General features: G+C 45.0%; 1 protein-coding gene across 1 annotated transcript in view; it reads left to right on the plus strand.

The window, feature by feature from the left end:
• Positions 1–1,294: 1,294 nt before the first annotated feature.
• The window catches only part of ATP12A (ATPase H+/K+ transporting non-gastric alpha2 subunit), a 152,197-nt gene continuing 135,522 nt past the window's right edge, over positions 1,295–17,969 (plus strand). The window contains exons 1-6 of the mRNA XM_045978493.1: positions 1,295–1,397; positions 6,452–6,567; positions 7,299–7,471; positions 9,137–9,266; positions 14,780–14,917; positions 16,651–16,842. Coding sequence (XP_045834449.1) covers positions 1,295–1,397; positions 6,452–6,567; positions 7,299–7,471; positions 9,137–9,266; positions 14,780–14,917; positions 16,651–16,842 — 852 coding nt within the window. The remainder of the gene's footprint in view (positions 1,398–6,451; positions 6,568–7,298; positions 7,472–9,136; positions 9,267–14,779; positions 14,918–16,650; positions 16,843–17,969) is intronic.

The raw sequence follows: 17,969 nt of genomic DNA on the forward strand, positions 1-17,969 counted from the left end.
ACTTTCTGAACAAGGGCTAGGCCGACATGAGCCCTCGCACCACCTTCTTTCTTCTTTCTTCCTTCGAGACTCAGCTCCACCAGGAAAGGCAGTTGGAAGGGGAGCCCCTTCACTCACATGTGTCCTAGCAGAGCAGAATGGGTTTGAGGGAGAAGAAGGTCAAGGGGTTTAAGACCCTCAACCAAGGGACGCTCCTGCAGGGAGTGCCAGAACCCCACCAGGGCCCAACAGCCTAGGGGAGTTGCTCGATTTACGCCCTTGGGGTCTGTCTTGGTCACACTCCAGCCTGAAGCCTAGAGGAGACCCCTCAGCCAGACAAGTACTTAGTGAGCCTCTACTGTCTGCCAGGCGCGGTAGGATACCCGAGGCTGAGCAGGAGTCCACAGAGCAGTGGAGACAGGTGGGGCAAGAGCTGTTGAAGGGGAGCACAGAGTGGTTATGGGGACATGAGGACAGTGAGATGAACTCAGGCAGAGGGAAGGGGCAGCCAGATGTGGCCTGCAAGACCCTGTAAACAGCCTCCTCAGGAGGCTGCCATCTTGTCCAGCCCAGGGAGGCCCACCCTCAGCAAAGCAGGGAGGCAGTGCCCACCACCCAACTCTGATGTGCCACCAGGCACAAGGGACAGAGGCTGTAAGGATCCTTGTTGGTCACACCCACACAGAAGAGATTCTCTCCACAGCCACTGCTACCTGCCTCTAGGAAGGCTTCCCACCTCTTCCAGCTCCCATCAAGCCTAGCCCCTGTCTTTCCTGCCAGCACTAACCCTCCGCCTACACATGCTTCTTCTGCTCTCCTCTTTCCTTGCATACCTGCCTGCCAAACCCCCGCGGGAAGGAGAGAAGCTGCAGAGTCAGCACCCACGGGCCCAGATTCTGCTTCCAGCTCCCGCTCCATCCCACAGTCTCACTCCATGCCTTCCTCCTGCAGGAGAGCCACTCCCTGTGAAGACCCTAGAGGACTTCAGCATCCGTACTCTCTACGACAAGCTCGAGGACCAGAGCCTGCACATGGCGGCCCAACTGAGCAAGCACCGGAGCGATGCCCTGGCCTTCTACAGGGGCGCCAGCCAGCAGCTCCAGTGCCTCAAGGTCAAGTGCAATTCCCAGACAACCAAGCCACTGTCACCCCCACCATCCCAGGGAACAGAGGCCCCCCCACCCACTTCTGGAAATTGCCTGAACCAAGAACACTCGTAACTGAGAGAGTGACACAGCCATGGTTTTTCCAGGACATTCTGCAGCACTTCAGCACAACTGAGCAGCATGTTCTGGGGAGGGGCGGAGACCCAGAGATGGAGGTCACGGCTGCTACCAGGACAGCCACTGGGCTGAGCAAGGAATCTTGGGGCCGCCAAACTGCAGCTTCACCCAGGGAGCCCTGGCAGCGTCCTCTAGGTGAGAGACAGGTGCCCAGGGGTGGGATTATGATGTCATAATATTAACTCTAACTTTGTATAGCACCTAACTTTGTACATCTCATATTTATCATATCACTTGGTGCTCAGAACCCCTGTGTCATAACTGGAAAGCATCAACCCTGATCACAGAAGATGGTCCTGGACCTGGAGAGGGATGTGATTTGCCAGAAGGGGAGGGAGACTCGGATAAAACATAGCAGAGCGATGTTTGCCTCAGCTCTCTTGCTGGCCACATCCACCATTGTGCTTTAAGGGCCATCCTTATGTAGGAAATCAGGGTGACACGGGCCTTAAGGCTCTTGAGATTCTCCTTAGTTTATACTTTTAGTTTTGTTTTCTAAAGGGCAAAAACAATACATGCTCCTTTGAAAAGTTTCATCAATACAAAAGAGTAAATAATGGAAAGCTAAAGTCCACTTGACCCCAAATCCTATCAACCTTATAGGTCTGTAGATGAATGTTTATTGGCTCTTTTTTGGACCCTGTGGAAGCTCCTCCCACAACAGCCTATACTCTGAAATACTCCTGCCATCTGGTAGAGTCCAACATTTCCAGGTTATAAAGTCTGCTTCTCCTACAACCTGGCTGTTGAGGTTCACTGTAAAGAAGCATGTGTTAGACAAGGCTTATGATGGAATAGGGATAAGGTGTGGAGGGGCATCCCTGGGTCCTCCTGCATCGTCTGACTTACGGTCACACTCAGGTATTAGAGCCCCAAACAGCATCGTCCTGGGTGAGTCTGACAGATGGCAGCTCTGGGTGTGCGGTCTCCAAGCTACCCCGGATGGCCCCAGCATCCCTGTGTTTAGGCCACTGAATAAAGCACGGCTCTAGCTGCCATGGTAGAGAATCCCGCTTCCGTGTTGTAAGTGGTGAGGATTGTCATCCGCTTTTCTCCTGGCCCCTCTCCCTCCCTGTGAGTGTCCAGTGGACACCAGTTTGTGGTGAGAAGGGGGCCACCAAGCTGTTCTTTGCAAAACTGTGTCCCCTGGGAGGCAAACTGATGCAGCAACTCATCCAACAGGCTTACCCACAGCTCTCACTGGCCTAGCTGCATGCTTCTAGAGAGTATGCAAGCTTTCTCCTCCACTCTAGAGACAGCGTGGGTGTTCACTCCCATGCCAGGAGCATGGACACTCGAGGAGGCTGTGTGCTTCCTGGAACAAGCACTCCTGGGCTCAGCAAAGACTTCTCAGCCCCAAAGCATGTTCTGTGATGGCCCAACCTCAAGGCAGGAAAACCTAAGCTTGTTGCTTAAGTCATCCGTGTCTGAATCCAGACCTCAGCATAAAACCAGCTGATTTTTTCTTTTATTTAAATTTTGATAGTTAACATACAGTGCCATATAGGTTTCTGGAGTAGAATTCAGTGATTCCTCACTTACATACTCATCACAAGGCCCTCTTTAAAACTCATCCCACTACTAGTCTTTCCCCTGCCCTCCTCCCCCCCATCAACTCTCTGTTTCTAGCATTAAGTGTCACTTATGGCTTGTTTCCCTGTCTCCTTTTTTTTTTTTTTTTTTTGTTTCCTCCTTTCCATATGTTCATTTTTTCTCTTTCTTAAATTCTACATATGAATGACATCATATGGTATTTGCCTTTCTCTGACTGACTTACTTCACTTAGCATAATACACTCTAGCTCTATCCACATCATTGTAAATGGCAAGATTCCATTCTTTTTGATGGCTGAATAATATTCCTGTGTGTGTGTGTGTGTGTGTGTGTGTACCACATCTTCTTTATTCATTCATCAGTTAATTTAACATTTGGACTCTCTCCATAATTTGGCTATTGTTGATAATGCTACTATAAATGTCAGGTCCATGTAACCCTTTGAATCTGTATTTTTGTAACCTTTGGATAAATACCTAGTAGTGCAATTGGCAGATTCATTTTTAACTTTTTGAGGAACCTCCAAACTGTTCTTCAGAGTGACTGCAACAGTTCGCATTCCCACCAACAGTACAAGAGAGTTCCCCTTTCTTTGCATCCCTACCAACCCCTATTGTTTCTTGGGTATTTAATTTTAGCCATCCTGACAGGTGTGAGTTGGTATCTCATTGAAAATCAGCTGACTTTTCATCTCTTTTTTTTTTAAGTCTTCTATTTCTTCTTTCTTTTTTTTTTTAAATATTTTATTTATTTATTTATTTGACAGAGAGAGAGGTCACAAGTAGGCAGAGAGGCAGGCAGAGAGAGAGGGAGAAACAGGCTCCCCACTGAGCAGAGAGCCCGATGCGGGGCTCGATCCCAGGACCCTGAGATCATGACCTGAGCCGAAGGCAGAGGCTTAAACCGCTGAGCCACCCAGGCGCCCCCTGACTTTCCATCTCTTGAAGCAGTTTACCAAACTGCAGATTGTAGCTTACTATAAATCAGTTTAATAAGTTGCAACAAGCATTAAAAAAAAAACCTAGAAAGGAATAAAATCAAAACTACCAGAAGCCACACTTTTATAAAAAGTGATATGGCTTCATACAATTCTCCTTGTAGTATTATACATACATGTATGGAGGAGCACGCGAACAATGAATTTCTTAGTGTGCACTGTGATTCTTAAGTATAGAAGCCACTGCCTACAAGGAATCTAGTAGTAGGATTTGCCCCCAGAAGCTCCCCTTAAATCAGAATCCCACTGGCCTCAGGCCCACCTGGTCAGCAAGAGCCTTGGGGGAGAAGTTCAGAGAATTTGTGTTTGCCTCCTCACAAGAGAAGAAATCTCAAATCCAAGAAGGAAGGGTCTCCGGTTCTGGCCTAACATAACCATTTTTAAGATAAACCTGCAGAATTTACATTATATCCCTCAGGACAATATCAAGTCATAGTAATGAGAATAAACTTGATGGATTACTTGTTTATTCCCACAGGTTCTGAGGGGCATACCCCTTGTTCTTCATCCCTAGGGTGTGTTGTAAGGAAGGTAGGGAGAAGACAGCCACTTTAGAGGGGAAACACATAATTCCTAAGTCTGGTAGACAATTTTTTCCTGGCTTAATGTTTCCTTAAATTTCTTCATGTTAAAGGACTTATTTAGAGGAAGAAAACTTTTTTTAGTCTCTAATTTGGGAAGGAAAAAGAATTAAAATAGCCCACAATATGGCAGCATCCCATCAGATGGCTATCTATTCTGTCTACTCAGTCCAATCAGAAAATAAGCCCCTCCCTTAACTCAGCATTTAGAACACTTGATGGACGCTCCTTATAGGATGGCCCCCAGAGGCCTATCTCAGCTGTTGGACATCAGGCCAGGATGCTGTTTTGTCAGCATCAAGAGGGGGATCAAGGAACATCCCCAGGAGAAAATCTGGACACATGGGTCATCTGGCCAAGGAAGGGAGTATGCCCCACTCCTCCTATGCACAGCTGTCTGGGACTCTGTGGGCTCCCACCCACCTGTGCACAGCTGTCTGGGGCTCTGGGGGCTCTGGGGGCTCTGGGTGCTCTGGGATCTCAGCTTCTCCAAGCATTCTCCTCCACAGCCCTGAGGGCTGTTGTAAACACTGAGCAAGGACTATCTCAATTAACCCATTCAATTCTCACAGGAAATCTATGAGTGACATTACCATAATTTTATAGATGAAGGAACAGTGTCTTAAAGAGGCTAAAAAGTCAGTTCCACCAAAGTTACATGGAAAGTGACAGAGCAGGGCTAGCCAGAAGCCCAGTCTCCACCATGCAGCCCTTAAACATCTCTGCCACCTCTGGCTGAAAGGGCATGAAGGAATGTACCTCATTTGAACCCAAGGGCCCACCACTCAGTCACCAGGCTCCCCTTCCAAGAGCCCAGACACAGTCCTTTCCACTGAGCTTCCTGGCCCTGTTGGGGAGACAGGCTGGCTAGGCTGGTCTAGGGTCTCACCCCTTGTTCCTTAGTATAGATCACTCTACAGAAAGGAGTGGGTCACTGGAAGAATGTGTTTGAGGCTGAGATCCAAGCACTTATTTTTTCCATGATGATGGCCATGTGTCCTCAAAAGCCCTAGTCGAGAGGGGAAGCAGGTCAGACAGATGCCAGAAACCTTGCCTGGCACATTGTGTGTATGTGTGTGTACTTGTGTGCATGTGTGGTCTGTGAAACTATAGAGATGGAGCAATGTTATTAAAAGCTTTCTGTGACCTCTCAATACCACTTCCTCCTCTTAAACTTCTTATCCATACACATCTGGGCTGGAACACCTGGCCAAGTGATCATGAGAAGAAGAACAAAAAAGGATACCTTCCTCTGAAATTGGTCTGGGACTAAGCTGTAAAAACTTCATGTCCTAAAAATCCTCTCCATGGGCAGTGACAGGAGCTGAATGCAGAAGACTAATGAAGCCTACTCCTTGCCTAGCTAACTGAAGGTAGAGCCTTCCATTATTTCTTGATGGGGAGCACTTTTTTCCAAAAAATTATGTAATGAAGGTTAGAAAATTAAAAAGAAGAAAGCAATTAAACAATATTTTGCCAAAACTACCCTGCAGCTTATCAGATTCCCTCTGAGTAGGTATTTCAGCAAGTCACAGTGCAGTTCTTGGAGACTGCTTGGTGTGAATCCCAGCACAGCCTTGGTCTTGGCAGCAGGTATCCTAAGTTGGCCTGGCAGTTGGGGGGAGTAGAGGGTAGGGCACACAAACTAAATGCAGCACTCAAAAATGCTCAAGCAGTCAGAAGTAACAGATTATGTATGGAGATAAAAGATCTTTAAACGTTTCTGAGTTAAAAAAAAAAAAAAGAAGAAGAAGAAAACAGAAGGAGTTGTATAAGAAGGGAAGAGATTATGTATAAAAATGTTACTCACACATAAAAAACGATGATGTAGTCGTCAAGGTTCAATCCACATATATTTAGCACATTGGAAAGACTGCCTGAAGGAAGGAGAGAGATGGGAGTGGATTCTGAGAGGGAGGTGGAAGTGGAATATAAAGGCAAAAGGCTCACAACCAAGCTTCAAAAATGGGAAAAAGTCAAGTAAACGTAAGGTGGGTCCTCTGCGGTCGGATGAGATGACTGTGTCTGAGACTGGTCTCTGTGTCCTCTTTCCCCAGGCCGCACCACCAGTGTCTCACCCCCGGGCTTGCAGCCAGAGCTTGACGGAGTGATTGTGGCCCTGGCGTCAGCACTTTCTCGTGCATGTGGGCCGCCAACTGGGGCCAGCAGAAAGGTGAAAACCCCCCAGGGTGATAAAGTGTACCTGTGTTTCCAGACAGCTTCACTATCATCCCAACCTTGTGGAGACTCATTTGGTGTACACTCAGGCACACACACACACACACACACACACACACACACACACGTGCACACATTCATGCACGCTTCCATGCATGTACACACCACACACATGTGCACATTCACACACACAGAACACCAAACTCATGCATACATACACATGTGTACACACCACACACACATACACACTTGGGCCTGACACTCTTCTGGTGGCCCTGAACTCTATTCAGAAATCTAGGGTGCACTGCCCGTGCTCATAGGTTAACCCCTGTTTTTAGCTCTTTATCTTCTCTAAGATGTGTGCCAGAGACAATCTCCCCAGTCCCCTTGATAATCTGGCCTCTTACACAGAGCTCAGAAAGGAAGGATCCAAGAACAGCATGTCAAAGGGAAGAAAGACTCAGAGGGCCTCTGTTCAGGAGTCCCTGCCTGGTACATCCCCAGTGCAATTGGGCGGAATCCATCACAGTCACATTTGTTCCCGAAGTGCCTGTGGGGGCAAGAAAAGGAAGACCATAACACATATCATGGCTACTGACCAGGCACTTGGGGCCCCCAGGAGAACTAGGCAGTCAGTGGTCTGGCCACACCAAGATATGGAATCCCATGCTCAAATCAGTGCAGGTGCCCATGGTGGTTCAGCAATGATGCCCCTGTCTATCACAGTTCTTTTTGGGCCCAAAACTGAAGGAAAGTTGTAAGACTGTCTGTTCTTCCAAGGCCTCTCATCAGGTTGGTGAACAGCCTCTCCCTACCTATCAACAAGACTCTCACCTGGCAAGTAATATGACCCTGAAGCTGCAGCCTCTACGCTTGGATGAGGAGCACCAAAGTACAAGGTGGGGACAGGTATCAGCATCAAGCCTTGCACACAGCTGCTGTATTCTTTGGTTGTGGTCCTTAGTAAAGATGACATAGGAAAGAACTTTAGGGTTCGAAGCCTATGGCCAAGAAAGAATTCTTGAGATATCTTTGGTACAAAAGGTGATTTTATTAAAGCACAGGGACAGGTCCCATGAGCAGAAAGATCTGCTACAACAGGGTGGTGAAGGGTAGCTACTTACATACTTGGGAGTTGGGAGAGGTAAAGAAAAAGGAAGGTTTTGAAAGAACTTTCATATGCTAAGGAGGACCTACAAGATAATGGCCCTCTGCTACAGCATTAACATTAAGTTACTTGGGAGATTCTGGAAAAATACCACATATGTTTCATCCAGGAGTAGAGGGTGGTAGGGAGGTTGTAGAGTGTGAGCTTATCCTGTCTTCAGGCAGCCTTTTGTTCCGTCATCACTAAGAATCGTATTTTTCATAATCAGAACCAGATTTAAATCCTTAACCCACTCATATCTAGCTGAAGGCTCTGAGATGCTCTTCCCATAGTAATTCACCCATTGTCCTGGCTGCCTTGGTTTACCAAGGGATTCGCTGGTTTGAGTAACTCATCAGAACTCATGTCATTTACTGGGTTTATTCCCACCCATGGGAACAAGGCCACATTCACTCTGGCTGACTCTGAACTTCACCAGACACCACCTATCTCCCTCCAACTTTCCTTCCTCTGACACATGGTCTCCTCCACAATGTAGCCTCATGGTTGACTTGTTCTCTCTCCAAGTCAACCAAGAGGCTAAGATGGATCTGTTAACTTGATTTCTCTCCATGCATTTAGATGCATGGTCTATTTCTCTGTTCATCTGTCTTTAATGACAATAAGTGGTAATAGTCATAGTGACTGTATGTACTGGACCTGAGGCAAATTCTTATCTGCTCTCTAAGTTAATCCTCACAATAACCCTATAAAGTAGACACTTTATAGGCACATACACATGAAAGCACTCAGTGAAATGTAAAGGTAGGGTCCTTAGAACTGGGGCTTACACAGCATCTTAACAGAAGAACAGTAAATTTTAACAGAGGTGAAAAAACAAAAGAAAAAAAAAAGAAAAGGTCTTTAAGTTTCTAGGGCATCAAACTGTGAGAAGGTAAATATATGGGAGAACTAGTGGAGAAAAAGGGCCAGTTTTAGCAAGGTTTTTCTGTAAATTCCTCTGGTGCCATCTCCAGGCTGATAAGCATCTAGAGTTATCTCAATGATTAACTCCTGTCCTTCCAAGAGAATGTTGGAGGGCACCTTTAAAATGTATGTCCTACTTTCAGGGTGAGGACAGAGCACTTGTCTTATATCTGTTTCTTCTCAATTGCCTTCAGCTGAAAATAATCAATATGCCAAGTTGGCATATTTGGCATATTTCTGGATGGCATATGCTGTACCCATTACTGAGAAGTCATTCACCGGCTGAGACAGGAATAGCTTTGTGGGTGCAGTTTCAGGGAATCTATGTGTGTCTGTCAGTTTCTCTGTCATGTTAATAATCTCATCCTTCTCTAATCCCAGACATCTCGGGGAGGAGTTAAAAGTGGCCAATATGTTCTTTTTCTGGTTGGGGAGATGTACTACTGGGTAGCAAAGGCCTGAAAGTATATCTCTCATTCCCTTTTCCTAGATCCCAGCAGGACCTGGAACCTGGACAGCTCCCTCAGTGTGCCACCAAAGGAGGAGATAAAATGAGCCCAAGTTCTATGTTGTGGATCCTCACAGCCAGACACAGGCACAGAGCATTTCCTGAGCTGCAGGTAGGAGTCTGACTCTGTGACCAATGTCTTCTTCACCTCAGGGAGTGCTATGGGCCTCTGCCTCCTCCAAGGATTCTGAGCTGTTTGGCTGTCCCATCTTTCAGCCTTCCTTGTTACCTACACACTGTATGTGACTCTGGGGCTCAGAAATCAAACACAGGGGTGGAGAAAACATGACTGGGAGGGATATTTTATGGAAAAAGAAATTAGGATAAAATTAGGACTGGAGAATATTGTTCAATCCAATCCAATTAGGATTAGAGAATATTGGTCAAGAAAATCACTCATTAAGTGTTCACTGATTGTCTATATAGGGGAGGAAATCATTTTTCTATGTCCTTCAAGGTTCTTCTAGCTAGACTAAGAACTAAATTGACATGAGAGAAATTAACAGGAGAAAATCAAATTTAATTTCATACATATGGAGAATCCATACAGACATGAGATCCTAAAATCAGACAAAAGAAGGTATATCCTGAACTAAAGCTTGGGATAGGGAATTCAAAGGAAGAAATGCAATTCACAGGAAGATGACAAAGAGTAAATGTTTGGTCAACAAATGCTTGTTGGATCATTCAGAAACAATAGGACATAGAGAGGGCTTTGATGCAACAGGCCTTGCTCCATTCCTCTCTGTCCACCACACCTAGTTCATATTACAGTGTAGTTTTCTATGGTGACCACTCTCTTCCTCTATCTAAATTATTTTAGATGGTTGTGGGGGAAGTTCAAGTCTTTCTGGCCTTGATTGTTTTAAACTTGGCATGGTCTTTATGCCAAGGTGGTTGGTCTTGGTGGGTGACAGCCCCTGCCCCCTACATCTATAACATTCATAAAGGCAAGAGGTGGGAGCCTGTGAAGGTTTAAAAGAATCCCAAAGAAAGGCAACAATAGGTATGATCATATAGTAATATAAAACAGGATTCTCTAGGTCAAAATTTGCCATCAACAGATACTTTTGTTCTATGAGAAAAAAAAAATATGTAAATGGCCCTAAGAGAAAGGAAATACCAACAGATAAATTTATATGAAAAATATTCAAAGAATCAAAGAAATTTTAATTAAATATTAATTAAACTAGATGCCCTTTTATATCTACATAAATTTTTTTTATTGTTTGTGAGGATGATAGAGATAGACGTACTCACATCCCACTGATTGAGGGTAGAGTTAAAACCTTGCTGGAAAGCAATCTGGCACTTTGTGTCAAAAGCCTCTAAAATATTCAGTCCTCTCAGTATCTCTAATCCTAAGAATCCGTCTAAGGGGAAAAAATTTAAATACAGACAAATATGAGGAAACAAGGGCATTGAAATTTTTTATATTATAATAATGGAGATGATCTAAATTTCTGATAATATAAAGGTTTACCTAAATTACGGTAGAGCTCTATTATGAGATATTAATGCCTTTATGAAAAACAAGGTTATAGAGAATTTTCAACATTATTAAGGTAAAAGATGAAAATAGAGAATTGCACATGTGGAATGATTTCACATGTGGGTGTATATATTCTTAAAAAGATACATGGGAAAAACAGAAAGAGAGGGCCAACAAAGCAGTAGTGAGACTAGTTTGAGGGAAGAGAGAGAGAGAAAAACTGAAATGAGAAGACCCAAAAATGTAAGAATGATTACTGAGTATCAGTTAACTTTTGCTGCAGGACTAACAACACAAATTCTCAGCAGCAAAGAACAATAAGCATTTATTGCTCCTATGTCTGGGGGTTCAGCTAATTTGGTCTGGGCCTGCCCCACAGTTCCAGATCTCACAGGGTATCTGCATTTCACCTGGGCCCCAGATCCAGGCTGGGCTTGCCTGAGACACTGTTTCAGGGCAACTGTGCTTCAGGGGTCTCTCCTCCTCCTCCCAGGGCCAGCAGTCTAGCCTGGACATGTCCTTCTTACAGTATTTATTGGCAGAATCACAAAAGACCACTTCAGGCCTGGGCTCAAAACTGGCACCAGGTGACTTCTGCCTATATTAATCCCAAAGGAAGTCAGATGGTGGAGTTCAGCTTCAAGCTATGAGAAAAAAGCCCACACACAGTAGTAGAGCACTACAGAAGAACATGGTGAAGGCCATAGGTCTAGAGAGGGCAAAGAAGTGGGACCCTCAGTGCAGATCTCCTCAGTAGGTTATCATGATATTAATGTACTCATTTATACATTTAAATATTATATTTACTAATATTCTGCACTGAACCAGGGTTACCTTTTATGATAAGAAAAATGTAAGTTGGGAGATTCTTTTGTTCTGGCATACTTTTGTTTTTCATTTCTTTTTAATCAAAAGATACTTGAGCAGATTCAATAGTAAAGGGAATGGAAATGGGAAAGAAGCCTATGAAACATAATGTTGTATCCATAAGGCATCCTCAGAGATTACAGTTTCTCCTCACTAACTTAAAACAAGTGGCAACACCTACAGATGTCACTGACACTGTTCCTTCACACAACCCAGGATGGTCAAAGATTGGGAAATCCTTTCTATGGGAAGAACATTTTCCCCCTTTCCTTCTTTATGAAAGTAAAATAGCAGATACTGTAACAGTCCATGACATAATGGAGTTACATGACATGGAAGGTCAATGGTACCCAAAATGGATGGTAATGATTTTAACTATCATCCCCACACACTAAGCCATGATTAATTTTCTCTCTGCCAAATACACAGAGAGTCACATCAGTGACCAAAAAGGGCAGAAAGAAAAGGTGTTATTTGTTGAGAGCCTCCTATGAGCCAGGACTGTGCTGATTGCTTTCACAGAGAACACCCATGTGAACCTCACAAAAACCCTCTGAGACAGACCCACTGACTCTTCAGCTGTGGAAGCTGAACATCAGAGAGGGAGGTAAACTTGCCCAAGAGAGTTTTAAGTCCCATTCTATCCACATCAGAAACTTCTGCTTTTTCTTCTGTATCATGCTGCCTGATCTCATTCACACACACAAATGAGGAAGGGGACAGAGATCTTACCCTGATCCTGATCTTTTTCAATCAGCTTTTACAGAAGAAGGGCTGAGTGTGAGGGAGCTAGGGATCTAAAGATAGGTCAAATCCATTTCCTTAGCTCAAAGAACTGATAGGAAGGCATCTTGGTGTCCAATAAGATGGCAAAATGAACACACAATATGGACATGTATAAAATTGCATATGCAAAAAACACCATCTATTAATGAATGCTGCTAGACAACATTTAAAATTTCTACCTCTGTATTTCTTCACTTCTCCATTATGTTTCCCATCTATTTGCCTCTGGGTTCCATATCCCAGTTGATTTCCTCACAAGTTTCTACAAACCCACTACAGTTGGGTCTATATGTAGGCCATTGTTTTTCTCTTCATGTGTTTTCATTTCTAGATTTATTTTCTCCATAATGTTGCTATGCTTGCCTTATGAATTCTATTCCTTCTTTTTGTCTTCCTTCACACATTTTAAAAAATATTTATTTATTTGTTTTAGAAAGAGAAAGAAAGTCAGAGTATGTGCACATGTTGGGGAAGGGGGAGAGATAAGGGAGAAAGAGAATCTCAAGAAGACTCCCTGCCAAGCAAGAAGCCCTATGTGGGGCTCAATCGCATGACCATGAGATCACAAGCTGAGCTGAAATCCAGAGGCAGATGCTTAACTGACTGAGCCACCCAGGCGCCCCTCTTCCTTCACACTTTAAACATGCTTTTGTGATAGTCATGCTCAGATTTTACTGTTATCTCTAGTTTCTTAAGGGTATTTTCATCAAATTTGCTCACTTTTATGCCATTGGGTTTCCTTGCATATTTTGTGTTTTCATCCACAAGTCATCTTCAGGGGGATTATCCTCTGTGCATACTTCCCTGTGGGGCAACTATCATTGTCTCCACTTGCACACTATGAAGTTTGTTGCTTCCAGTTCTCTTGGGAGGTTAGTTTCCACATCCCTCATCTCTCTCTCTCATCTGGCCTCTTACAGTGTGCTCAACTTCATGGTTCCAATTTCTCACATCGAATCTGTTCCAGACTCAGCCCTGAGCAACAAGCTTGCTCAGCAATGGGCCATGTACTCAGGCTAGAAGGAGTTTTTAATTCAAGTTCAGAGAAGTTCCTGAGTCCAGACTTAGGCAGCCACAGGCCAGTTCCCACCATAAATAGCCTCAAGGTGGCAGTTAACACCTCAGCCTTTAAGAAAAAATACCTACATGCCATGTGCCTTCAGCTTCCTCCTACCACTGACTTGTCTCTTCATCTCTGGAGTGGAGAGAGTTCCCATTGAAATGTGGTTCTGCATTTGTATTTATATTTTATCTGGCGTTTCATGTGTGGAGCAAGGGGTGAACTATCCATGACAGCCAAGTTGGCCAGGCAACAGGATGTTGTATTAACTGAGGGTATGCCCACAAATAGCTTAAAGGTAACATGTTCAAAAGTGAACCCATCAGCATCTAGGATCTACAAAGTCTAGTATCGTTCTTTCTGCTTCATAACCCTTAGCACATGACTTTCATCTTCATGGTCCTTGTGGTCACAGGATGGCTGCTGGAAAGGTGAGAAGGTAAAAGGGCACAGGCTGACTGAGTCAGCTCTCTTTTTAAAGAGGTTTTCTAAAATCCATCCATTCAACAATTTTCTTTTACATCTCATTGGCCAAGACTTACAGTAACCTCAATCTAGAAGAGTCTGAAATATGCAGTTTTTTAGCTGAGCACACAACACTCCCCACAAATTGAATTCTATTAATAAGAAATTCTTTGCCATAGTAGCCAAGACTAATGCACAAGACCCTTTGTGGCCTACTGTCTCCAGCCCCCTCATCACCTCCGTTTCTCCAGTACCATCTCCTTCTACTTTTCCAAACAAATTCCTTGCTACCACCAAACTGAAGCTGGACTACTTCCTGTAGCAACCTTCCCACAGCAATCCACAGGTAACATTGGTCACTCATAATTCCTTGTTTTAGGTCTGCCATTCTTTTTTTTTTTTTTTTTTTTTATTTGACAGAGAGAAATCACAACTAGGCAGAGAGAGAGGAGGAAGCAGGCTCCCTGCAGAGCAGAGAGCCCGATGCGGGGCTCAATCCCAGGACCCTGGGATCATGACCTGAGCTGAAGGCAGAGACTTTAACCCACTGAGCCACCCAGGCGCCCAGGTCTGCCATTCTTGATAAACTGTAAACCCCATGGAAGTTCACAAATGGAATTTCAGAACTAATCACTGGCTTGACATATACTGGGTGCTCAATAAATCTTTCTTTATGAGTGGATGGACAGATAGATGGAGTGGTAGATGGATGAGTGTTCTCTTTCTCTCTTATATCTCTATGTTTTCATATATGCTGTTCCCTTTGCCTAGCATGCCCTTCTTCCATTGTCCACCCAGCTAATTCCTGTTTATCATGAAAATTCAACTGAGATGTGCCCCATACAAGAAAGTTCTCCCTGGTCACACCTACCTGGATTTGGTGTCTTGCTATTTGCTCTTGTGGTCCCTGTGCCTCCCTCCACAGCAGCCTTTACCATGTGTCCCTTGTTTTTAGAGAAAGATTTGGCAGGTGGAAGATACTTTGGATGAGATGAACGAAGAGTTCTTCTGGCTCACTGCTCAAGCCTTGGAGCTCCAGAAAGAAAAAGACAAACCAGGACAACCGCTCCCAAGTGAAGGCAATGCATTTGTGGTAAGCCCAGCAGACCACTGCCTCAGCTCCTGGGGTGCCCACAGACAGCTGGGTCTCACAGTCTGCCATAGAAGGGGTTGAGACCAGAACAACCAGTTCTGATCAGAAAGCCCACCAGCCATAGTTTGGTTTTGCCTGTTTGCTTTGGCAAGTACTTCTAGAGACAGGGAAGCCCACTCAATCAGCTTGGGTTTGCAGCTGGGGTCTCTAAGTAAACTTATGGCCTGGAAAGATTGAGGAAGAGCATGAAAAGGGAGCAATGAAAATAGCAGTTCAGATGCAGCCTAACCAGTAGCACATGGTTCTGGAATGGTGACTTTTTCACAAGATGCATCTGTCATCTATATTGCTCCCCCATCCTAACTTGGATCTTTGGAAGTATCAACCAGGGAAGGTTGGAGTGAACAAAGACAAGAGACAGAAGGGATGGTTTAGTTGTACCTGCCCTGAGCTCAATAAAACTCTATCCACTAAAGCAGGCAGCCAGCTTGTGGGCCTTAGTTTTCCACTTGGTGATTTTTAATACTCCATTAAAATACCATTTTTCTTGACCTGAGTTTTTTTGCATACTCTTAACTTTTGCACCCAAGCCCATTCCTCCATCATCTCACCCTACTCCCTGCCTTGCTAAGTCGCTAAACACGGGCAATGCTCTGAGTGGCGGAGGAGCGTGCATCGACACCTCCTCTCGCCAGGCATCCAAGAACGGGCGTCTGTGCCACCAAGGAATCCCCTCTTCAGCTAAGAAGGGCCCTGGAAGTGAGGACCCAGGAGGAGCAGCATCGGGGCACTGCAATGCTCCATAAATACAGAGAGTTCCATGAGAATGTTGTATGTGCTTGGGCCTTAATGTTGGGAGATCTGGAAAATCTGTTCTTGGTCAAACTGACCTCCTTCTTCAGACAAAAACAACAAGAAAGGTTACCTGTGCTCCCAAATGAATAAAGGAAAATTTATCTTGTGTACAAACAAAGGCACAACAGAGGCTGTGTAACAGCCATGAAATGCACAGATGCACTTCCAGCAGGGCTGAAGGAACAGTCTCCTGAGGCCCAAAAGGTTCCCTGAACCCCCAAGGTGGGTCTTCCTTATGAAACCCAAATGCAGATGCCAACTTCCCATTGTATTCTTTCTTCAGTGTGTTTATTGTTCCTTCCCTGAGCTTCATCTAGACTTTTCCCAAAAAAGTCCCACTAAGCTGTGGGGTCTCTAGACAGCCACCCTCCAGTCAGATAGACAGCGATGACGTCAGTTCCACTGCAGAGGAATCTAGCACAAGGATCTATCATCGACTGTATCGAGGAGCTCAGATGGTTTGGTGAGGATACAATAACAGGGATACTTCAAGATTAAAGAGACACTATATAAATATCTCTAGTATTAAGGAAGAAAAAAAGCAGGATGAGCTGAGGGGCTATAAAATGCAGCAAGATTTAATTATTCAATAATTATTCCAGATTATTAACCATGATAATTATGTAATGATATAATTAGTTGTTGTGCATTACTGTAGCAACATAAACTCAGGGAACACTATGTCTTTATTAGTTAATTGTGAGGTCAGTCCCTGGAGGTAACTTGTTGGCATCTGCCCAAGTATTTGGAAGGGTGGTAATGCCTAGAGGCTGTCAGAGTGGCAAGCGTCTTGCCAATGTTACATGGTGGATTCAGGAAAGAGTGAGTTTACAATTCTCAGGAGCCACATCTCCTTTTTCTATTTGTGTCCTTTTCAGGAGGTTCCCAGCATCTTCCCTTGTGTGTGGCAAGAAGAAAGACCCTACTCAGTGGAAGCAAGTGACCCAGATGGAGACAATCTGGGGACCTGGGCCCTGAAGAGTGAGCAGACCCTGATGCTGGGAGTTAGAAGAGCCCACCTGGCTCAGAGGATTGAAGACCTGGAGTGGGAGCTGTCCCTGCTCCTCCAGGTGACAGATGGCAGTGTGTGTGTCGGAGGGAGCTGGCCCAGCCTGGGGAGACACTGAGTCACACAGGATGCTGCGGTGGCCATCTGTAGGAGTGCCTTCTCCACAGACAACATAACCTGGTTAATCGGCTCACTCCTGATAGGAAGGAGTGGGTGTCTAAGGGGCCACAAGCCTAAAGCATGTTCTCAGTTTTATGACATGCTTCTTTCGGGTAATACCCAAATTTCTTTCAGAGCCTAAACCTTGGCTTGTGCAAATTTCTGTCTGCCATCTTTGGGGTAAGGGAAAATAAAGTTATACAGGTTGAGAAAATTGACATGTATTCCCATCACTGAGTCTAGTCTATCCCCCATTCTCTCTTCAGGGTGCTGGTCATTGGGTGCTCTAGTCCAGACCAAATGCTCCCAACAGCTTGACTGAGGAGCCTGGCTTCAGGAGTGAGAAGTGTTTGAGATGGGGACCATGAGGACTTAGGTACAGCCATAGCACAGAGCTTCCACACCCATCTTCCAGCACTTCTGAGTCCTCAGGGGATCCTGTAAGCCACATTCCTTGCCTGGTTTCAGTGATCTCCTGGAGCACAGAAAGGCTGGCCATTCCAAGCTGGAAAGCCCAAGCCTCCTGTGCCACACTGAAGGCCTCAGCCCCAGAGGGGACTCTGCTTCCCCAGAACAGCCTGAACTTTCTGCCCTCTGTGCCTTTGCACAAGCAGCTCGCTTCCCAGAAGGTCTCTCCTTTCTCTGTTCGCTTATGTCAGCTAAAGCTCTTTGTACCCTCAAAGACCTAGCCCTAGCCCAGGCTCCCTGCAGCAATTCTCAACCTTCTTTGCAATCTTTCTCTCCTTTGAATCCTCCTGTTCCCTTGTCTCTACTATTCATCATATTCCCACTTTAGCCATTTGTGCCATGCTTTATCCTTTCTTCTAGACTTTAAGTTCCTTAAAAGCAGAGTGTGTCACATACACACACACACACCCCACATCCCACAGCACACTGCTTTACACGTACGGGGTACCATACTTCATGAGTGTAACTGACTGTACAGACAAAGCCACTAACCCTGACGTCACATAGTCATGTTGGAATGACCAACACATGGGAAACTGAACACCACTAAGAAAGAGAGAG

Source organism: Meles meles, chromosome 14 (assembly GCF_922984935.1).
Source record: "Meles meles chromosome 14, mMelMel3.1 paternal haplotype, whole genome shotgun sequence".
In the NCBI taxonomy this organism is placed as follows: Eukaryota; Metazoa; Chordata; class Mammalia; order Carnivora; family Mustelidae; genus Meles; species Meles meles.